At 40.0% G+C, this 23,619-nt stretch overlaps 1 protein-coding gene across 7 annotated transcripts in view; it reads left to right on the top strand.

Annotated features, from left to right (window-relative positions):
• CIT (citron rho-interacting serine/threonine kinase) overlaps window positions 1-23,619 on the top strand; it is a 116,481-nt gene that overhangs the window by 34,217 nt on the left and 58,645 nt on the right. For 5 of the 7 annotated variants that reach the window (XM_074205978.1, XM_074205973.1, XM_074205972.1 and 2 more), the window contains 12 exons: window positions 5,211-5,316; window positions 6,160-6,303; window positions 7,426-7,545; window positions 8,943-9,113; window positions 9,627-9,680; window positions 10,149-10,202; window positions 11,251-11,391; window positions 12,765-12,890; window positions 16,412-16,507; window positions 18,901-19,017; window positions 19,662-19,771; window positions 21,566-21,740. In XM_074205978.1, coding sequence (XP_074062079.1) covers window positions 5,254-5,316; window positions 6,160-6,303; window positions 7,426-7,545; window positions 8,943-9,113; window positions 9,627-9,680; window positions 10,149-10,202; window positions 11,251-11,391; window positions 12,765-12,890; window positions 16,412-16,507; window positions 18,901-19,017; window positions 19,662-19,771; window positions 21,566-21,740 — 1,371 coding nt within the window. In that variant the 5' untranslated portion in view covers window positions 5,211-5,253. Of the gene's footprint in view, window positions 1-5,210; window positions 5,317-5,337; window positions 6,012-6,159; window positions 6,304-7,425; window positions 7,546-8,942; window positions 9,114-9,626; window positions 9,681-10,148; window positions 10,203-11,250; window positions 11,392-12,764; window positions 12,891-16,411; window positions 16,508-18,900; window positions 19,018-19,661; window positions 19,772-21,565; window positions 21,741-23,619 lie in introns of those variants that run through there. The other 2 variants (XM_074205979.1, XM_074205977.1) reach the window with 2 other exon arrangements.

Below are 23,619 nucleotides of genomic sequence, written 5' to 3'. Positions count from 1 at the left end.
ATTTCTCCTTGTTTTATGTTATAACTTTTGAAGACCGAAGTGTTTCTTAAATTAAGTCAAGAATTGCTCAACATTTCTTGTCATAGAACATGGCTCTGTCTTGTCTGCTCTTGTCTAGCTAATATCCAGTCAGGGAGGAAGCACTTATTAAAGGTTGGCTATAATTCCAGTTATTGAATTTAAGCCCACATTCTAATGGGCTAAACAGTACAGAGGCAACTATGGGCATGCAAGCTCCAGATGGGATAAATTGGAGATATGAAAAGCTTCCTGAAGAAGGTGGCATTGAGCTGGGTCTTGAAGGAAGCCAGGGAAGCCTTGAGGTAGAGATGATGACAGAGAATTCCAGGCATGGGGGACAGACAGTGTCTGTCTGTCTGATGTTTCCCATCACTTCCATGAGTTAGATTTGTGTCCCAACCCCCAGCTCTTCAGCCATTTTTTCCCCTTTTGATTGAGTGGTCTCTAGTGTGCATCCTTCCCATCAAGTCTTGGTGATGCTTGTGAGGTTCTTGAAGTAACATCTCTAATTAACTCTGTTTTTATCCAAGCTTCATATTTGTGTGTTCTGTCCCTCTGACTGAGCTTTCTGTCCAGTAACAGGCATGCCTTTTAATTTAGAAGAGTTTCTTTACTACCCTATCAAGCTGTAACTTGAAGTTGTCCCTGTCATCAAATGTAGACTACTCATTAAAACTTTTGTGTTATCATCCTTAAGTACAACAACCCCAACCACTACCCCATCAATGTTTTTTACTTTAGAAATTATCTTGTATTGCTAATTGATAACAGAAACCAAGTTAATAATTCTATTTGATAATTGTGAATAGGAACAAAGATAAATATAGTGTTTCTTGGGCTGTGATTTGAATTCAAAGTGATATTAGAATCAAGCAAATATGACCGATAGCTTTGATGATCAGCTGTATAGTCGATGAAGATTGTGGAGGAATAAGATAAGGAATTTTTCAGAAAATCTTGAGGGGGAAAAAAGAAAAATTATTCAGTCATAATGTAATGGCAAGAATGCTTCATTTTGGGGCCAAGGACCTGAATTTAGATCTTGGCTTTGACACTAATTAGTAATGTGACCCTGGGAAAATCACTTATTTTCTAAACTTCAGTTTAGAAGTCCTGCATTGCTAATATCATGAGAATTCTGAGATGAAAGTACTTTGTAAACTTTAAGGTTCTATTTAAAAGTGACTTAATATCCACACCTTTGTGATCTTGGACAAATCACTTCATCTGCTAGGCCTTTCCTTATGTATCAAACAAGGTTGTTAGGCTAGATGATCTCCAAGGTTCTTTCCAAATCTAAATTTTATGTTCACCTGTGACTGAATAGAAATTCATTATGAACTCTCTTTGGATAAAGTCTAATAGAATTAAAAATTTTAATTGCCATGATATGTATGCTCCTTTTCAAAAATTAATGCAGCTTCATATGCACTGCATTGCAGTTGTCTTATTTAGGTGTTTTTTTTTTTTTTAAGTTATTGACTGTTAACCTAACAACATAAGCTAGTATGGGCAAATTGCCTTGAAATTTTGCAGGGTACTCTAGCTAAATTAAAAATTGGGTTTCCCTGTCAAACTCAATAATCAACAAGGCATTTATTATTCCCCTGCTATACACCATGTGAACTGTGGTGGACTCTGGGGATACAGAGTCGAAAGTGGAACAGACTGCCTTTAAAGAGTCAACATTTAATGTGGAGGCAGTGGGTATATGCCAGTCTGGATGGAGTATAAACAAAATAAGTTATGTGGTAGTTTTGGAAGGAAGAAATCAGTGGTGAAATGGGGAAGGTGTCAAGACAGACTTCTTTTAGAATGGAGCCCTGCAATGAGTCTTGGCAGAAACCCAGGATTCCAAGGGTCAGAGGTGGCAGGTGAACATTTCAGTCTTGGCAATGTCATCAGTACAAGGCCTAGAAATGAGAAAGCTAGGGCAGTATGAATATACATATATACATATGTGTATACAAGTCTATATGTTTTGGGATGGAGGATTGGGATGACTGGGAAGAGCTTTAACACCAACCTGAAGAGAAGAAGAGGGTGCCTACTGAGTAGGCCAAGATGGTCAGACTTTGTGTGCTTTAAGAAAATCCCTCTGCTGGCTAAATGGAAGATGGATTCACATGAAGAGAGGCTTGAAATAAGAACTCTAATTAGAATGATTTGCAGTAATCAGAATGAGAGGTGAGGAGGCCCTAAACTTTGTGATTGTTGTGCATGGAGTGTATGTGAGAGATATTATGGTGATAGAAGTGATAAAAAAGGCTACTGACTAAATACCTGAGGTAAAGGTGAGGCCTGATATAGGACTAGAACTCAGGAGAAAGACTAAGAGCTGATTGTGTGTGTGTGTGTGTGTGTGTGTGTGTGTGTGTGTGTGTGTGTGTCTGGGAGTCATTGGTATAGAGAGAGAAAAGAAGAGAGGCTGAATCTGAGCCTCAGTTATTGACCATAACATGGTGGAAGATCCAATCAAGGATACTGAAAGAAGTTGGTCAGTTAGATAGGAGAAGACAGTGTCAAGGAAACCCAAGGCAAGAGAGAGTATCTAGGAGGGAGTAAGTGATCAGTAGGGTTAGATGTTTCAGGGAACAAGAATTTGGATTAAGAAGAGGTCATTAGTCTTCACTATTAAGATATTATTATTTTTGAGAGAAGCAGTTTCATTTGAGGGAGGATGTTGGGAGTAGAGTGCTGAGGGTTTAGAAGAGCCTGAGAGGAGAAGAAATAGAGGCATGTAATATAGATGACTATTTAAAGGAGTTTGGTTGAGAAAAAGATGATTGCTAAAAAAAATTTAGTGGAGAATTTTTTGATGATAAGAGAAAATTTAACATGTTTTTAGGGAAGGAACCAGTAGACGGAAAAGATTGAAAATTAGTGAAAAAGGTAATGTGCTGAAGCAGGGAGAGGGAGGGAAGGAAGGGATTGGGTTAATGGTATGTATAGAAGGCCTTGGTGAGAAGGAGGTCCACCTTATCATCAGAGTGGGCCCAGAAGCAGATAGTTCTCAATGACCTTCTCACTGCCAGATGCAACCAAGTATCATGGAGGGCTTTTACTATGAGTTTGAAATTCCCCCTGGACTCTGAACCAGGGGAGCCATCTATTAATTAACAGATGGACAAGCTTGCTTCTTCCTTTACTGTCCATCCTGTCTTTTCATCCTATTGCTTTTCCTGGGATTGTTTCCACAAGATGTTTATATTCACAACATTTTTGCAATAGTCTTTTTTTGGTTGTGCTTTTTATTTATTCATTTCTTTTTAAGATTTATTTAGCACCTTTTTTTTCCCCCTCTGAAAATCTCTTAATGACTGTACTTAGAACTTCCAAACAGTGAACATTTGTCAAATACCAAAATAGCAAAATGGAGGACAAATCCCTTGGATGAGTAGGAGGGTCTGGATGGTCACGTATAATTAATCAATCAGTCAAGAAGCACTTATTAAACCCCTTCTAGGTGCCAGGGACTGTGCACTGGTGTACAAATAAAAAAGAATAAAATAATCCCTACTCCCTACAGGGAAGACAGTGAATGAGAGTGAGAGAGTGCGTGCGAGTGTTTGTGGTGTAGGTGGGAGTGTATATCTGTGGTGTGTTTGTGGTGTGTGCTCTGTGTGTGTATAGTTGTGGTGTGTGTGTGTGTGTGTGTGTATGTGTGTGTGTGTGTGTACACAGTATATATACATACAAAATCTAGAGGAGGGTAGGGAAGAAAGGCACTTGTAGCAAGGGAGTTGGATCAAGATGATCTTCATGAACAAGATGATACTTAAACTATAATTTGAAGAAGGAAGAAGGGATTCAGGGAGATGGAATGCATTATAGACATGGCAAGATAGACCCTGAGAAAAGAGATGGAGCATCATAGGTGAGGAATGGGAGGGGTGAGGGAAGGATGGGAGGGGTGCTAGACATGGGAGAGGGGGTGACATAGTGAGAAGGCAATGCGCCTCTTCTTAGAATGTGAGCTCCTGGGAGTAGGGGGTGCTTTGTCCTTTGGCACATGGTCTGGCATTGGAGCAGTTGATCGATTGAAGAGGTGAGAGGCAATGGGATCCTGGGTCCACGGTGGGAGTGGGCTGAGCAGAGAGTGGAGGGCAGGGGCAGAGTGGCCTGACCCATGCTGGGGTGGCTGTGTGGGTGCAGCCCCTAGGGGCTTGGATGTGATGCGGTGGTGGGGACCAGTGGATCTGGCAGTTGGTGGGGCATGGTGGTGGAGGAGAGTGAAGAATTGTGGGTAATCCTGTAGTGCCAGGCCTGGCTTTGCCATTGACTGCCTGGGAGACCTCGTGTTAGGTTTCCTCATCTACAAAATTGAATCAGATAACCCTGTTCTGCTGACCTTACAGGGTTGTTGGAGGATAAAATGTAATTTATATAGAGCCCTCTGTACATTGTAGAGTCAGGTACAAGCGATGGCAGGAGTTGTGGAATGGAAGTATTTCCTGAATTAATCAATCAAGAAGTCTTTCTCTATGAATCCTGGGCCAGTCTCTGGGCTGGGTGCTGGGGGAAAGAGGATTTAGTCTTGAAGGAGCACCCTCTCTCCTGAAGGGGGATGGCCGGAACTTGGAGCATAACTGGGAAGTGAAAAAACGCAAGGTCTTTTTGAGAGGAAAGCTGTTGCCCCTGGGCTCCAGCTGGGGTTGAAGGGGGAGAGTGCAGTGCTTAGGTTGGCTGAGGAGTCTGGGGAGGGCTCCCTGACTGCCAGTGCTCCCAGCCCGCTTGACCCTGAAGTGCTCTTGCCCTTTTGTGCTTTCTTCCCTCTAGGATCCCAGACGCAATGTTCCATTTTTTCAGGGTTGTCTTTGATGTTTATTTTAATGTAAGTTTTTCTGTTAAAAATGTTTGGAGGCTGAGATTTAGGGATGGTTCTATCTATACACATGTCCCATGCAAGTGTCTCCTTTGCATATGAGACTGAAGCATTTAATCCATGTTGAAGGGTCTGTCCTAATTCTTTTGTTCAAGGGCTCTTGGGATAGAGTTTGTGACTGACACAAAACCGAGCTCAGCACCATTCTGGGGACTAGAGTCAGGATTTGATTCCAAACCAAGGGAGCTAGCCAGTGGCAGCTGTACCACCCACATCCTCAGCTTGTTGTGTAACCAACATTGTTGCGAATGATACTGCTGGCCCGTCATGTGTCTCTATTTATATGGTATTTGGCTTTGTTTAGGTCTGTTGTGTCAGGTTTGGACTCTCCTGCCAAGATTAGCTCCATGGAAAAGAAACTTCTTATCAAGAGCAGAGAGCTACAAGACACTCAGGACAAGTGTCACAAGGTATTTATTTCTGCGGCTGGCCTCCCTCCTTGCTCCAGGATTCTACGGCCAGTCTATGCCGCGGGATCGGCCCGGCGCCGCTGACGTGCTGCTGACCCGGCAGCGCTCCTCCTCCGCTGAAGTGGCTCCTCCATCAGTACGGAAGGAGAGGAGTCCAGGCCTTGACCTGGCTGTAAATATCTTAAGCTTAACCAAAGGAGGCCCCGACCCAGATGACCGCTTCTTCCCCCTCATCACTGGCCGAGACCCGGCCTAGCTGCTTTGAAGGGCCCGAAGTCTGTCGGCTTAGCCTTTTAAGTCTCTGCTTATGTAACTGTGGCCCCTTTTATTGATGGGGCTCAACACCTCCTAGGAATCACTGTTCCTGCCTAGAGGGAACTCACTGGAAGCTATTAAAACTCACTGCTTGCTTGAGACTCTTGAGAGCAGAGATATAAATATATCCTTTCTCTGTACTGGATTTGTCCTCTCGTTCCTTACAAGGAGATGGGGGAGAATCCTCTGGTTCGAGATGGATTTGGGATAAAGTTAAAGTGACATCTGCAGAAACAGGTGAAAAATGATGGTTGTGGCTTCTTTGCTAACTGGGGTAGAGAAGTGATCGAATGTGAACAAGCGGCTTGAATGAATGGAGTGACTTAGCCTTGGTGCCTGTCCTTAAGAAGAGCCGTGCAAACCCAGGACCAGAGACAATGGTATTGCCATCTAAAACAACCTTTGTGGATTCCTTAGGGGCTGACCAGTGAGGCGGTCTGCTAGAGACCCCTCAAAATTTCCCTGCGCCTAAGTATTTTGAAATCAGCCCCCCTTGGCCTTCTTAACCTGTCGGTGTATTTATTGCAGATGGAGCAGGAAATGACCCGGTTGCACCGGAGAGTGTCTGAGGTGGAGGCCGTGCTTAGTCAAAAGGAGGTGGAGCTGAAGGCCTCTGAGACCCAGAGATCCCTCCTGGAGCAGGACCTGGCTACTTACATCACAGAATGCAGTGTGAGCCTTTCACTTAGTCCTCCTCCCTGGGAGGTAGCCATGCCCTGTTTGTCTCTCATCTTGTTTCATGAGGGTGTCAGGTGCCGAGGTCAGCTAGGAGGGAGGCAGAGCTGGCCTTCCCGGATGCAGCCCTGGTAACCCTCCTTCGCAGAGGGCTGACGACCAAGTGCAGCCCAGGGGAGGAGACTCTCCTAAAATGGTTCTGTGGAGCTGTGGAGCTGTGGGTCTGAAAGCTGAATCCCTCTGGTTAAAAAGGGCACTTTAGTCATGCTCCCAACCAAAAGTCAGAATATGACTTGGGACTTTGGCTACATTCTGAATTCCTAGTGCCAGAGTATTGTTGTTGCCAGTACAGTATTTTAAGGTCTTAAGTTGCTTATAATTAAAGATCTGGTGACTGTCTTCTCCATTGTCTCCATCCAGGTGTTTATGATTCGCCCCACTAAAACATTCTTTGTAACTTGAATCACACATAGTCTTTAGTTTTTCATAAGCGAGAGGAAATCTATATAGCATTGCTGATTAAGAGTAACTGCTGTGTTTCCATTCCAGGATTGGCTGCGTTTCAGCAGTGGGTGAAGTTATTCATACAGATAGATATTTCAATGCCTCTAAAGCATTGTGGGAGCCTTCTGGATAAAAGGTGTGCAGGAAACATAAGACAGGAGGTAGAAATAGACTAGTGCAGGTTTGAAGACTGAGCAAAGGATGAAGCCACTGCTCCTTTGGGACTCTTGAGAAGAGCCCAAGTCATTGATCTGAAAAAGATCCTGACTGATGTCCCTTATTGATACTTGTTTATGGTGATTGAATGATTGTGGGTTTTAAGTCCCAAATCCATGAGGAAGCAAAGACGTGATTGATCAGTAGTATCAAGTTGTGGTTTTGTTTTTTTCTGCAAAGGAATACATTGAGGAGTGGGGCTCTCTGGGAACTAAAGACAAGAGGTGTGTATATAGATAGAAAACTGCAATTCAGCCGAAACAAATGGGAACTTGTAAACTTGGTTCTGTCATCTGAATCTGTCTCAGTGTCTATGAAGCAACTCGGTGTTCTCTTAATTAGACATTTTAAACAGAAGGGTCGAAAAGGTCTATGTAGTAAACATCTTGCTTTCTGTAGAGCCTAAAGCGAAGTTTGGAGCAAGCACGGATGGAAGTGTCCCAAGAGGATGACAAGGCATTGCAGCTTCTCCATGATATTCGAGAACAGAGTCGAAAGCTGCAAGAGATCAAAGAACAGGTATAACTGCTTTGCTTCTTGGGAGCAGAGCGGTTAATCTGACTATTCCTGACTTCTCTTTTTTACATTTAGTAGAAGAAACACAAACATGCATGCATCTCTCTCTCTCTCTCTCTCTCTCTCTCTCTCTCTCTCTCTCTCTCTCTCTCTCTTTCTCTTCCTTCTATTCTTCCTCTCTTCCTCCACTTATCTACTACTCTGGAGCTCTCTTGCTGTGTGAAGGTACCTTTGGCTTCCCAGAACCTTTGCTCTGTTAGTTGCTACTATGCTAGATAGGCTTCAGATTCTGGGAATGGACTAGAAATTATATCTCTGAGGACCAAGCTAAGCTAAACTTGTAAACACAGATCCCTGGTTGTCCATAGAGGAAGCATTTTTTTGGCCAGAGTAACTGAAGAAGACCATCTTTCTAGTTGTAGGAGCTGCATGTCTGAAACAACTGAACAACAACAAAGAGAATTGGCTGGTTTCCCCATTCCCCCTACCCACGTTTAATTATAATTTATTCTTTTATTTAGAAATACCCTTTTTCTTATCTATAGAGCTTAGTTTCAATTTCTCTAATAAGCATTTTTTGCAGGGTACTCAGGATCCTTTTATCTACTACCTTTCCATTTGATTTTAAAAACTGGGGGTTCAAAAATTCACTTTTTTTTCAAGTTTTAAAAAAGTTTCATGATTTGGATTTGCTCTAAGACATTTATTTTATATCTTCTTTGGAATTTTTCTCTCAGAGCATTTTTAGTAGATCTAACATTTTTGAAATTTTTCTGTTTTCCAGAATAATTGGGATTTCAGATTATAATGCTAAATTCTTCATTCATCTTTGAATTTGGGCCCAAAGGAATCAGTGTTGAGAAATTGAAGTAATTTCTTCTCCAGTTTTTTCCCATGGAGACTTTAAATCCGTCATGCAGTAGAAGAAATTCATTTTAAAGATAGAGACACAAGATTCTGTAGAATCTGTAGAAATGATTGTCTTTGGAGGACAATTCTGTGTTCACAGGAAGTTTATCCTAAATGGTTAAGCAATAAGTACTTTCAGTTGTTCCATGTAAAAAGAACTCTGAAAGTTCTCTTCATATTGTAAATTATTCATTTGAAATATTTTACTAATTTCACATACTTTCTCTTTCAGCAATCTCAGTAATGTTACCTATTCTTTCATAAATTATTCTGAAGATTTATATGATTATTATATTTTGTTTTCTCTGTGTGTCTCTGTTGTTATTTCTATCCCTCTCTTTCTCAACCTTTCCATTTCTGTCTCTTGCCATTCTTTTAAATTTATCTGTCTTTTGTGTGTTTTCTGTAGAGGAGTGAACACTTGGTGTTCTATCCATTTTTCCCACTTTTTGTATTATAAGGTACCAGTGTTTTCCTTTTCTGTTCTTTAGGAGTATCAGGCCCAGGTTGAAGAGATGAGGTTGATGATGAATCAGTTGGAAGAGGACCTTGTCTCTGCCAGAAGACGTAGTGATCTTTATGAATCTGAGTTGAGAGAGTCTCGGTTAGCAGCTGAAGAATTCAAACGCAAAGCTACAGAATGTCAGAATAAATTGATGAAGGTATCTGAGGCCTTCCTGATAAGGAACTTAACTTTCAGCTTTTAAAATGTTTCCAGGGTGAGATTGAGAAATGAGAAAATCTTGTGAATATTTTTATGATTTTAGAAATAGCATGAAAGTGATTTTTTTTCCTATTGAGAAAGTTTGGGAGATAACAGGAGGCCTTGGAAAACTTTTTATTCTTATTAGATTAAAACAAAGGAAGCATTTCTTAACTCTTTTGTTGCAGGAGTATGCTATGTTGAAAAAAATACATGTTTTCTGCATGTTTCATTTGTTATTTAGTTTTTTTGGTGGTTCATTTATAGGGTAGTTAGGAAGAAACCAACAAAAACTGCAACAATAATTGATCCCTTGTGAAATTCATATTTTTTGCCTAAATTTGGCACAAAATATTCAGCACTGGGATGAAAGGGAAAAACAAATTTTTCAGCACCGAAGGAGCTAAAAGAACTATTAATTTTTAAAAAATATTCCATTCTGGAAATTATTTTGTTTGTTTTTAAATTACAGGCTAAAGATCAAGGGAAAGTTGAAGTGGGAGAACTTTATTCCAAACTGGAAAAGGTATTTTTCATCATTAATGTCAGTTTTTATTAAAGGAGTTGTATGTTAATATTACTAGATAATCATTACTCTAAGAGAATCTTGAATGGACAGGAAGTATATATCTCTTATTGGTATGGCATTTTGGGTGTCAGATTCTTTGATTTAATCAATTTTTAACTGTATGTAAGGGTAGATGAATTCTTGAGACAAATAACCACAAACATTTTGGGAAATATAAATAAAACTTCTCTCAAAAAACTTGGAGTTTTAAAAAGTATTCTCTCTGTGCCATTCCCTTATAGTTGCATTAGAGATGTTTGATATATTGATGAGCTAGCAAAAAGATGTCACTAAGGCATCTATGGACTTCTCTGATAGTAAATTTCTAGAAAAACCACTCCCAACAAGGAACCAGGACTAAAATACATAGTTTATGATAAGACTCAGTATCTGTTTGTTTTTTCTTCCCTATGCTTGTGATTAAAGGTGAATGCTGAGCAGCAACTCAAAATCCAGGAGCTGCAAGAGAAGCTGACCAAGGTGAGACTTCAGCAATTGTCTGTCCTTCTTCCTCTTCAGGCCTGGGTCACTGAGAAGGAAAGAAATAGAAATAGAGAGAACACTGAGGGATGAAGAATGAGCTGTTAGTGGAAAGTTGAAGTTATGATATTGCTTCTTCTCCTAAGGCCCGTCAGCAGAGTGTGGATAAGACTGCAAGGAGAGATTCTATTATAAACTTCAGAAACTTGGAGGCTGCTTTTTTTTGGCTTCACATTGGATTCCCTGTTTTCTGTGTTCAGAGTGCTTTGGTTTAAAGTGTGCTTTAAATTCTGAAATTCACCTCCCAGAGGCAGATGTGACCTGGAGATCTATAGTAAACTTGTGTTTTCTTGGGAGAAGGAATGGTGGTCCAGGAAGTTTATAGTACATCATTGGTAGCAAGACAAATCCAATGATTTTTCTCTCATTTGATCATTAGAAATGTTATTTTAAAAGGTTGGAGTCAAACCCAGTTCTAAAATTTTAAGATTGTGGTGGTTGAATATGTTTGGATAAATGCCAACTCCTGGTCCTTCTGGACTTTAATGAGCATTTTCTTTGCCTTCCTTCAAACAAGTGCTTTTACTATTTCACTATTCCTCATCCAGATCAGGGTTCTTTTACCATTTTTGTGTTATAAACCCTTCTGGCAGTTGGGTGAAGCCTATTGATTCCTTCTCCAAGTCATATTTTTAAATGCTTAAAGTAAAAGACAGATTACAAGGGAAGCCAATTGTATTGAAATATATCATTATTAAGACATTTATAGCAGCTTGGTGGCACAGTGAATAGAGCACCAGCCCTAGAGTCGGGAAGATCTGAGTTCAAATCAAAGGTGATGTCCTTATCCCTGTGATGTAGGTAAAATTAAGAGTATTGGATTTGGGGTCCAAAGGCCCATTGGGTTCAAGGCTGACTTTGGTTCCTTCTGGGCAAGCCCCTTCCCTCACTGAGCCTCAGTTTTCTCCTTTATAAAATGGGCATAATATCTGTATTGCTAGCCTACTCTGAAGTGCTCCACGAAGAGGAGGTATTTGTATTCCTTTAGGCTGTGAAAGCTAGCACTGAGGCGACTGAGCTGCTCCAGAATATTCGTCAGGCCAAGGAACGAGCTGAGAGGGAGCTGGAGAAGCTGCAGAACCGTGAAGACTCTTCAGAGGGCATGAAGAAGAAGTTGTTTGAGGCGGAGGTGAGTGGATGACTCTGGCCAGTGGGGCAGTGATGAGGAGCTGTTGGAGCCCTGAGGAAGGGGTCAGGGCCGGCTCGGAGCATCTGCCACTGCTTTCCACCAGGCTCACTTTAAAGACCTAGGAATCATTTTAGGACCTAACTTGCAGAGGATGGTTTTCGGATGTGATGTTCTCGTTTCCCCTGATCGTGCTGCAGTTCTCTCTGTGATCTGTTAGGACTCCTCTTTGTACAGGTCAATGTCGGTCAGTCCTGTTCTTCTTTCTGTGTTCTCTAGCTCAGAGAGCCCTCCCTTTCTCATGGTTTTAATGGGCCTCTCTATCCTTATGCTGTTGAAATCCTCCCTTTTAGCTCTGCTCTTACCACCCAGACTCTGCTTCCATTTTTCATCCCACTCACTGGAGCCCAAGTCCCACAGACCCCCAGAGGATTAATCATCTTGGTCTGTCTTGCTTCAGTCATCTTCCTCAAGTCAGCCCACCCTTCTAATTTCTTCTTTTATCACCCTGTTAGTCACTTAACTTTAGACTTGATTCTTTGGTTCTGTCTTTAAGTCCTTCTTTGCTTTCATTCTGTCTGTCATCAGGGTTTCGTGATGCTTTTTTTTTCCCTCTATCCTATCTCTCCAGTCCCTTTGCCACTGCCCTTATCCAGGTCCTCAGGACCTTTTACTTAGATGACTATAACAAGCTCTTGGGAAGCCTTTTTAGATCCATACTTTTCCTCTCCTGTAGGTAGTTTGTGGGACATGCTACAGTGATCAATTAGTTGCAAGCATTTATTGAATGCATCTAACATCATATCATGTCCCAGCTCAGAATCCTTGAATATTTTCCTAGCAATTTACACATTAAACTTAAACTTCTCTGCCTACTTTTCCAGGCCCTCTGTTCTGGCATCATCCTATTGATTCAATTTTATTCTCTACCATTCCTAATGCACAACCTCTAGTCTAGACAGGTTTTTTCCTCATTGTCCCATGAATGTGCCATACTCATTGTCGTCTCCATTTCAGGCTCATGTTATTCATTTCATATGGAATGACTACCCTTGTCTCTCCTTGCTTTTCCTTTTATCCAAATCCTCCTCATTCCACAGCCTGCTTTTCCCATGAAGCAGCCCTTACTGCTCACCCTCTCACCTTTAAAATCTCAGAACACTTAGGATTTATTTCATGTAATTTGGTCCTTCATTTTGTATCATTTTGTTTGTGGTTGTTTCATGTCTTGTCCCCCCCCCCCCCCATTAGACTGTAAATATTTTGAAGTCAAGGACTATTTCACAGATTTCTTTTGTAATTCTTCACGCCACTTAATGCAATGTTTGGCCCATTGAACTGCTCAATAAATATTGTTGGTTGATTATAATCTATAGGAACGACGCCATTCTCTGGAGAACCAAGTAAAGAGGCTAGAGACTGTGGAACGCAGAGAAAACAGACTGAAGGATGATATCCAGACTAAATCACAACAGATTCAACAGATGGCTGATAAAATTCTGGTGAGCAAGAATATAGGTGGAGAAAATGATGGGTTAGAGGTTGTAGGGAAAAGGAGGGGATATGAGTTCTTCGCTTGGGAAAAGAAGTCACTGAACAGCTACAGAGAACAGTTTTGGCTCCATCAGATCCAAGAATGAGGTGAATAACTGGATGCTGATGATAAATGTATTTTGATCTTTGTTAGAGGTGCCTCGTCTGGCATTTCAGTATGAGATTATGTCATTTCCAGCACATTTTATAAAAGCATGAACTAAATATTATCAGGATAGCCTTGCATGGTTATTAACTCTTTAGTATCTGTCCTGAAAAGCTTGAAGGATTGAGGCTTTTAAGAGTGAATTCCAGATTGTTGCCTGTAGCGGAGAGAATAAATTAGTCATCTAAAATTGTTTTTCTCAGAGTAGTATTTGTCATAGATCCATACTCGCCTACTCACTTTCTCTGCTACAGTTGGGATTTTTTTTTAAACCTCTTTAGCTCTAGCAGGTCTTTTTTTTAGGGTAATAACCATAATGATTCTGTTTTAGGCAATGATGACCAAATTAACCTAATGGGCAAAAGAACTGGTGGTTTTTACAGATATCTTGAGCATCTGCCCCTGCCTGGTGGCAAGGCAGATAAGGTTTTTAAAATGCTCCCTAAGCAACTTATCTAACCCCCTAACCCAGAAATAATAACCAAGACAGCAAACATTTAATGATATAATCTTTGTTGATAACTCTCTTTTTGCAAAAGAGCAACTGCCTTTTGAAATAGGCTGTGGCATTCCATTGTACAGAGGGAAAAGCTGTGGGTCAGTCCTAACCTCTTTCTTTTTTTAATATCTTGTGTCAGAAACAATGACTGGAACATTTTTAGTCTTCTAAATTTCATAATAACTTCAAAAATTTTCAAAGTTAGAAAAAGTGTGTGTTTGTTTTGTGTATGTGTATAGACATAACCCTTCCCAAAAGTTATTGGAACATTACCTTGAGCTGGGATGAATGGACTTAAAGAAAAAGGTCTTTGATCTAAGCAAACTGAAGTGTACATAAGCATTTTGAAGTGAAAGGACACTTTGTGTTTCTGTCCTTTTTACCAAAACAGTGTTTAGGAGTTAATTAACAAATTAATTAGATTTCTATTTTTAATAGATTAAGACATTTTGGTAGCAGTTGTATTTACTCTTAGAGAGCTGAACAGATGAATGAATCTGCCCCAAAAGGTAAAGGGGGAAAAAAGGTACATGTAAAGAAAACAGATTTTAGAATATTCTTATTGCTTAGGAGTCTGATGTTGTTTGTAAGAAATAAGTTTGATCTCTCTTTGAAACTGAAACTTAGGAATCTGGTGCTCTGAAGCCCTGGGGTTAAGGGGTGAGTGTGGGGTTATTTGCTCCCTAAGTCCCTAGTAGGAAACAGTGTCAGGGCCTGACTCAAAAATCTGAATTTTTGCTGGGATTCTGTTGCTGTACTTGTGCTTAGTAAGACTGAAACAGGGTGAGGAAATTATTTTTTCTTACTGATTGTTTTCTTAACCTTTATGATTAATTAATTAGCAACAAAATTTTCCTGTTCCTAAGTACTTCTTGGATCATCTATTGTTTGTCCATAGGATGGACAGGTGGGGAAGGTTGTAATCTCCTCATGGAAGGGAATAACCACCTCAATGAGATCACAGTTCCATTGGAGTAGGAGGGGGGGCAAATATTTTCTGTCTACTTCCTGTGGATTGTTGTGAGATCCCATTGAGATTGGGTCTGGAAGGGGTTTTGCAAATGTTAGACTTTCATTCATTTGGTGCCTACTATCTATTGACACTGTGCTAAGCCTTTTATGTAAGTGGCAGTTAAAAAATGGTCACTGCCTTGGCTACATCAGAGATCTGGGGGGGCTGTGGGGTTTGTTTAGGCCTCTCATTCTATATATGAGCACATGAAAGCCTTAGATGAGAGTTAAGTGCTTGCCCAAGGGGCCTCCTTCAGTTGATGAGTAGCAGGGATGGGATTCAAATCCACATCTTTAGTATCTACATCCAGTGAGATTTCCACTAGATCTGCACTATGCTTCCGTTTAAAATTCTGCTATGTTGGTAAGCATAGAACTCATTTCTTTCAAACTACCATCCACATTGCTTTATTAGAAATTCTAAAAGCTTTAAAGCTCAGAATTTTAGTACTATGTGTGCACATGACTCAGACATTTTCTTTTCTTTTGCATCTTTATAAACTTTCCAACCTCTTTGCCCTTCACTCAGAGAAAAGTGACCTAGCAGCTCTCTATAGAATTGAGTGCGGATTTTATGTAATGATTTTGGTGGTGGTCTTTACTGACTAATGGGTCCAGAATTCTGGGAATCCTAGTGTGCCTATTGACAGGATGCTGTTTGTATTAAAGACCATCCTGATATTTGCAAAAAAAATGAGATTGTTACTAAGTCACACAGAGTAGTTGAATCTTGAAATTTCAACAGCAGATTTTTTTTTTAGGTTTTTGCAAGGCAATGGGGTTAAGTGACTTGCCCAAAGCCACACAGCTAGGTAATTATTAAGTGTCTGAGGCTGGATTTGAACTCAGGTCCTCCTGACTCCAGGGCTGGTGCTCTATCCACTATACCACCTAGCCGCCCCAACAGCAGATTTTTTAAAGCTCCCTCCCCCCAAATGAGAGGAAGTATTTTTAAAAGTAAAGTTTTGAAGTATTAAAATATAACTTTACTGAAGAATAAAATGAATAGTAAATGATTTCCCTAACTCCATTGTTCATGTCTGACCTTAAATGTACATCTGTAAATTTTCACCTAAATGCAATCAGCACTGTTTTTGTTTTTCACATGGTATTTCATCTACAGACTTGCATGTATCATATACCTTTTTTTAAATTATGGTATTTAGTTTTGCAAACATTAAATTCTTCCAACTAAGTTTCTGAGTAGTATGCTGAATTTTTAAGTATAGAAAAATAGTGATAGTTTTTTTATCAGAATGAAAGTTATATGACTCTCTTTTAAGACTAACACCTAACAGAGATAAATGGACTAAAATGGAATATAATTCCATTCTGGGATTGGATTATAATTTCAGGAATTTTTCGGTCTTTACTTACCTGATGGTTCACATTGTAGTGAAGTGGGGGATGGGGGGAGAGAGGGAAGGAGAGAGAAGAGAGGAGAGAGAGAGAGAGAGAGAGATAAGGGAGAGAGAGAGAGAGAAGGGAGGGAGGGAGAGAGAGAGAGAGAGAGAGAGAGAGAGAGAGAGAGAGAGAGAGAGAGAGAGAGAGAGAGGGAAAAGGGGGGGACAGGAGAAGAAGGAGGGAGAAAGGGAGAAAGAGAGAGAAAGAATGAACATGTCAGGCCTTCAAATCCCAAACCCCTTATTACATCCTAGGCACAATGCTGATTTTCTTTTCCTTCTGAGGGAGAAGACAAAGCCTGTTAATTATACTGCATATACCAAAGTTATGTTAACCATGTATGCTAAACATACTTTGGGTATATTATGGATTCCCTCTTCACACCTGACCTTTTACTCTTTTGTATTCAGGAGCTGGAGGAGAAGCACCGGGAGGCTCAGGTCTCAGCCCAGCACCTAGAGGTGCATCTGAAACAAAAAGAGCAACTCTACGAGGAAAAAATTAAAGTAAAGAGACTTTCTGATCGCCTTGAGCACACCTTTTGTACATGTCACAGACTCTTTCTGTTCCCTGGTCACTTGGGGGTCTCTTCTTCTGAGGCTTGCGGAGCTCTGAGTAAATTCTGTCCTTAGTCTGTTGTGGGAGGTTTTTTTGGGGGTTAGCCATGTGGGGATTTGGAAGTCAGAAGTATGATTTCATTGATAACCATATTTTACCTTATCACTTTTGAGACAAAAACTTTACTTCATTTTATCTTCTTTGGAAATCAGACTCTGAAAGAGGCTATTAAATTTTCTCTGGTGCATTATTGATTTGGTCAGTGTACTTGAAAGAACCATCACTCTTTTTGGAATCACATTCTGTCCTCGCCTGCTCCTGCCCTTGGCATCCTGTCTGTTGTTTTTTTTTTTCTTTCATTTAAACCACTGAGGAAAAAAACAAAAAAGGAAAATAAGAGGAAGAGGAGCTCATGTTCAGTTCCCTGCCAAATCCCATATGCTGTGGACACCAAACTCCTTCAACTCTGATTTTAACCTATTAATCCCTAAATTCTGATCATTGGTAAGAAAAAAAATGTTTCTAACTCCCAGGAATGCCTGTGGCTTGGAGTTTTCTTCACTTTGACTGGCCGGGTTATGAAAGTCTCCTAGCATAAATTGATTCTATTTATGTTACCTATTTAGAAAAAGCTACTTCATCTTCATTTAGGTATCTTATGGTAGTCTCTGTTTCTGAAGATTCTCCTTGTTTTTCCCCTTAAAGTTTACTATAATTCCATCATTTTTACCTTTTTAGACCTGACTACAAATACATAGGTTCTTGATGATGAGAGCTTTAACCTTCCTATTCTTCTTCCCTGCTTCTGTGTTCCCTCCTTCCCCAGCTTGTCTCTTTTGAATAATTGTTATGACTTATTACTTGCTGTTATGGCCTTGAATTGTCCCACCAGGATTCTGTAAAGCCATTTGGGTCACAGTTTTGATCATATACTAATACTCTCTATTTTCTCCCTCTCTCAGTATGTCTCATCGTAATTTTAGAATTATGATATAAGAATCCAAGGGATCTGGCAGCCTGTCCCAATGTGTTCCTCCTGTCTCCCCATGGCCCTGTCTTTGCCTTTTGTGTTCATACCAACTGCTAATATTTTTTATATATTGGCCTTAGTTTAAAGTTCTCCTTGTGACATCAGTTCTTTGAAATGTGTTCTTTCCTTTCTTCATTAGACAAGCCCCATTCCACCTGTCTATAGTCTTTTTTAGCAAGATGTCTTTGTGATTGGTAAAACTAGTTCTCTTAAGAGACTTGATAGAAAAGACATGAATCCTGCCTGTGTCCCCAATTCCTTCAGCTTTATTTTCAACACCCTATTATCTCTCTTGACATGGTGGCATCATTAGGTTAATCAACGTGGGTGAGAGACATGGGGTAGCTTTCAAAGAACTTGAAGTCTTTTTTTTTTCCTTCTAATTTTTATTTTTGTCAGCAGGGAAGACCATGTACTTCCTAGGACATTCAGTCCAACTGTTAGATGATGGCATTGTCACCTTCTGTAACTTCGTGAAAAAGCAAAAATGCTTCCGTTGGAATGATCAACTCTAGGAACATGTGGCTTCTTCAATGGAAAAGCTTCCTCTTCTCGGTTTTAAGTTTTTTGCTTTGACTAGACTGAAACAGATGTGTGGAGGGCAGTGGCGCACATTGTTCTTTTTTTAGTGTCTATTTAAGATGATTTGAGTCAGCCATCTTAGTGTTTTACCTTGTTTATTAGTCTGGGATGTGAACTTACCTGCTGTTACTTTAGAACTCTTAGTAGTAGTCAACCATAGAAGGCTGGCTCCATATCCCAAATTCCTCTTTGTAATCAGTTAGGAACAGAGTTTATACAAGAAGACAGTTCTGACAAATTGAGACTTAATTGCCAGCAGATTCATCCTAAAGGTATCAAGGAATGGATAGTGTTTCTTGCGTAGTACACTACCTGCTCAGTGGTATGAAGAGTCTTGTTCTGCTGCTCCAGATGACAGGCAACATCTACTAACCACAAAAGCTTTTTCTAGAATTAGTTATAGAGCAAGTTCTTTTTTTTCTTCAAACCCTCTTTAACTGACCTGTGCTGTTTGCCTCTATAGACTGGAAGACATCTAGTGTTAAGTAGGCACTCTACCCATTATTTTTCCAATGAATGGTCTTATTTGGAGTAAACTCTATCCCTTGATAATTACCTCTGCCTGCTTAGTGTTTATTGCTTGCCCCAAAGTTTAGAGGCCTTGGCTTCTTCCCTGCTCCTCCTCTTCTCCTCACCTTTTCCTGGGCAGCTTATTCCAAGTGCCCCTATTTAGGCTTTCTACCAAGCTTGGGTCCTTAAGTCATTCATTTTATTTTCTGTTTCCTTTAGGTGTTGGACAATCAGATAAAGAAAGATCTCGCTGACAAAGAAACACTTGAGAATATGATGCAAAGACACGAGGAAGAAGCTCATGAAAAAAGCAAGATTCTCAGTGAACAGAAAGCGGTAGGTAAAACTAAAATGAGAAGGATTTTTGAGCAGTTCTTTCTTACCAATGCGTTGGGGGGCACATACTCGAGAAGATTCCATTCCTGGGCTTCTGTTTGATAATCATCCTTCTCCTAGGTCTTTGCAAGGAAGCAGCATGGAATATGTCTTCCTCACACAAAAATCACACTGAAAAAACCATGCTATGGGGATGGGTGGTATGTCATCCTCCCAAGGATGTGAGAAACTTTTTTGCTGGGTCTTTGGCAATCTCATTTTCCTCGTCCTTTGTTTTGTGTCTTCTTTCTTAGTTAGATGCTTCTGCTATAGGCAATTGGAGATGATGTTGGAGTAAGTAATAAAGGAAGAAATGACCTGCTTTCCACTTAGAAATGCCTGATAATGAATCCCAGAGATTATCTAATCAGATGTAAATATGTGCCCATTTAATTCTAGTTCTTCAAGACATGGAAACTCCTTATTTTTGTTTTGAACTTGGAAGAGAAACTAGATATCAATTTGTAAAGGCTTTTTTTTTTGTCAGTCTTTGCCTGTGGCTAAATTATAAGTATCCTAGCTGTGTCTTTGACACCAACTGTGAATCCTGGCTTGACTGATGACCTTTCCAGATGTATTTTGTCTAAAAGAATTTTGTATTTCAGATGATCAATGCTATGGATTCCAAAATCAGGTCTTTGGAACAGAGGATAGTGGAGTTGTCAGAAGCAAATAAATTGGCAGCAAATAGCAGCCTTTTCACCCAGAGAAACATGTAAGTCTCCTAATTCTATGTGCTTTCTTGGTTGTATCCTAGGCTTCACTTTCACCACACATGCTTTCTCTTTGTAAATTGTGTCAAATTCAATTTCTTTGATTTGTAAAACACCAACACCTTTGCTCAGAGCTTAGAACCTTTCTTTTCATATAATGTCACAAGTCAAACATTTCTCCTTGGAAGGAAGTTTCTAGTGGAATGACCCAGGAATCTAAACTTGACCTTGTACCTTATATTGTTTTATTTTATCAGGTTTGAATAAAAGCTTAGATAGCATGCAAAATAAATTTTTAGGTAGGAGAGATAACTAACACTGGCTGCCAAAGTTAGCATCCACAGGATTTTGATAGACTTTAAAATTAAATTTAATTAGAGATAAAAGTTGCCTTTACAAATACACCTTTGGGGGAGGTATGCTATCATAGTTCACTGTCTGAAAAGAAAATCCAAGGTTTTGGGATTTGACACTTAATATGAGACTTAGTGTGACTGCCAAGGAGGCTGGTGTGATGGGAGAGGACTTTGAGAAGATCCCCAAGATGCAGCTGGGATGGGAAGGGCCTAGTGTTCATGCTGTAGGAGGACTAACTAACTAAGGGACCCAACAAGCTGTGGGGCAGGCTTTGTTATTGCTTCACAAGATTTAAAGGGCTGGCACATAGAAGAGGATTTCAGGAGTCATGGAGAGAAATAAGAATGTACCAGATTTAAGAAAAGTGCTTGAGGAGGAGAGGCATCAATAAGTGGAATAGGCTCTTTGAGAGAGACTGGTGGTCTCCCCTCTCTGGAGGTCTTAACCACAGTGTCAGGCATGTTCTAGAAGGGATCTGCCTGAACTGGCTTATGCCTTCTAACTTGGAAATTCTGTGCTGCCTCCCTAACTCGTGCTTTCTTAAATACTTCAACTTACTTTGAGATTGCAAGATAAAAAAGGTTATTTTAGTCTCTCTAAGCAGTGTCAGCAGCCTCTTTAATGGAGCTATTTATAACTTTGCTTTTGTGTATCTCCATTTCTTGTTAAAGTGACTTCCTTTTCTAACTCTTTAGAGATAAATGTTATTGTGTGAATGGGTAGCTTTTTTGTTGTTTTTTTTTCTGGCCTCTGGAAAATTTGAAAGTAGAGTCAATTGCAGAAAAGCCATTGGCAGATGGTGTTGTTAAGGAAGATTGTTTTTCAGGATAGTTTTGTCTGTTTTCCCCTAAACTTGTTCATTTAAAACAGAATCACAGTTAACAGATGTTGTCCACAGGCCCTTTGTGGGTCTTTTTACCTTTCTATGGATTTTAGGTCAGTCTTTCTGGTGGCTTACTTCTAGTTAGTTTAGAGAAAGGAGCAGTGCATGTCTGAGGAAAATGGAAAGAAAAAGGATACTTTTTCCCATTTTCCAAAATTGTTCGACTTCCTTTTTCCTCTTTTGAGACCTTGTTTAGGTAAGTAATTGCTTGAGGTGGTAAAGTTAACATAAGAGGTACATTAAAGAGGAACTTTTCTGCTCATATAGAGATAGACTTCATAGTTGGCAAAGGAGTTAAATGGTAATATTTCTCTCATCTCCCACGTGCATGATTAATACCACAGGTGTAGGGACCTGAGCAAAGATGACTAAAAGTTAGCCAGATTTTTCCATGATGTATATTGGAGGCAGAAACAGGAGAAGCTAATTTGAGAGTGAGCATGGCCCGTTTATTGGGAAGTTTCTGTTCCGCTATTTTTATATGTACTTTCTAAATCAAATGAAGGTCTGTAAGTGAAAATATATATTTTTTTTTGATTCCTTCTACCCCCATTAGGAAAGCCCAAGAAGAGATGATTTCAGAGCTCAGACAGCAGAAGTTTTATCTGGAAACACAAGCTGGGAAATTGGAGGCTCAAAATCGAAAGCTGGAAGAACAGTTGGAAAAAATCAGTCATCAAGATCATAGTGACAAGAGTCGCCTTTTGGAATTAGAGACAAGACTGAGGGAGGTACAAATGAAGATTTCTTTTTCATTAATCTTTTTGTTTCCAGGAGAAATCTAATATCCCAGGTAACTAAGCTTAACAGCACAGAGAAGGAAGAGGGGAGGAATCAATCATGATTCAGATTTTTGTGCTGTATGTATCTTGGACACATGATGGGGCCAATAAGAGAGAGAGAGAGAGAGAGAGAGAGAGAGAGAGAGAGAGAGAGAAGAGAGAGAGAGAGAGAGAGAGAGAGAGAGAGAGAGAGAGAGAACGAGCGAGCAGTGATGAGGTTCAGCCAGGTTTGTAAAGAATTAGGGGTGAGCAGAGAAGAATCTTGTTTTAGGTAGGCTGAGGTTGAGGTAAGTGAACCATCTGAGGAGAAATGGCAGGAGGCAGCAGGAGATACAGGACTAGAACTTGGTTTAAATTTCCAGAATGGGAGAGAGCTGTGGACAGATGTTTGGGAACATCTGCCCTGAGCTAATAGTGGAAACCCTAAGACAGATGAGAGCACCGAGGAAGAAGAGCAGAGGGCTGCCGAGGTCAAACCTGAAATGCTCACAGTGGGCATGCCTCACATCATGATGGAGTCTTCAGAGGACAGAGAGGCTTTTCATCATGTCATTAAGTACTCTGAAAACCTCAGGGGATAATTAATTTTAATTTTCTAGACTGTTTTTTATTAGGTTCTACAATAAGCTTTTTAGCATAGGGCCTCCCTTAATGCTCTAAGAAGTTAAAATCTACCTCTGCAGAAAATTTACATTTGAATGGTATTTTTTTCTCATGCTTTTTCCTTTTCAAAAATTTCCACCTTATGGTGTCTGCCCTCAGCAGACAAGGCTTTGAGCCCTGTCTTAACAGGCCAAATAGATGGAAAGTTGCTTCCAATGAAACTTGGGAAATTTGGAATTATGCATTCAGCCTCATTGTAGTTTTTTTTTTAGTTTGTTTTTGCAAGGCAGTGGGGTTAAGTGACTTGCCCAAGGCCACACAGCTAGGTAATTATTAAGTGTCTGAGGCCAGATTTGAACCCAGGTACTCTTGACTCCAGGACTGGTACTCTATCCACTGTGCCACCTAGCTGCCCCCTCACTGTAGATCTTAAAGGCAAGCCACCTCTGTCCTTTGGAGCTTGCATTTTCATAGGGAATTTGGCTAGAAAGGTCAGTGTCTCAATTATAATTTTGTTTCATTTTTCTCTGGCAAAAGACTGCATATAAAACAATAATAGCCAACTTTCCATCTCTCTCTCTCTCTCTCTCTCTCTCTCTCTCTCTCTCTCTCTCCATGTATATATATATAATATATATATGTATAGTATCTCAAGGAAGACAGGTGAATAATAGCCATATGCTAGCATCATATCTAAGAATATTAGACTATTTAGTCAGTACTCTTCCATCTTCATTCTTTTCCCTTCTGATATTTGAAGAATGAATGGCTCTCTTAGCCATTTTACTCCTTGATTGCATGACTCTGGAATCATCTCATTTCTAGTTGTCAGTAATCAGAAGAGACCTAAGATTCTACTATATTGTAACTTAGATGCAATTTAAGTTCTCAAAGAGTTTCAGGGTACACCTAGAAGAACCAAGTTTACTCTGAAATCTGTGGTATTCATATTCTAAATTCAATCTATTTTCCCAATTTGCTTGACAAACATTGCCCAGATTCATCTAGGTTGTGACTTTGGGTCATGAGTGCGCACACACATTGAACATCATTTAGCCAGCCCACATTTGCTACTTCCTTAGTGACTTTTTGCTCTGGTTTTTTATCTTTTAGCTTTGACAAACTCCTTGGGTTTAGATTGACTCAAGAGAGATTTACCCTGTGGTCATCAGAGGGAAAGTGTTGGAGAGCAGAGGTCTCTGCTTACTCTAAGTACTTGTAGCCT

This window comes from Macrotis lagotis, chromosome X, assembly GCF_037893015.1.
Source record: "Macrotis lagotis isolate mMagLag1 chromosome X, bilby.v1.9.chrom.fasta, whole genome shotgun sequence".
NCBI classification, from domain to species: domain Eukaryota; kingdom Metazoa; phylum Chordata; class Mammalia; order Peramelemorphia; family Peramelidae; genus Macrotis; species Macrotis lagotis.
This window is presented reverse-complemented; position numbering and strand designations above follow the sequence as displayed.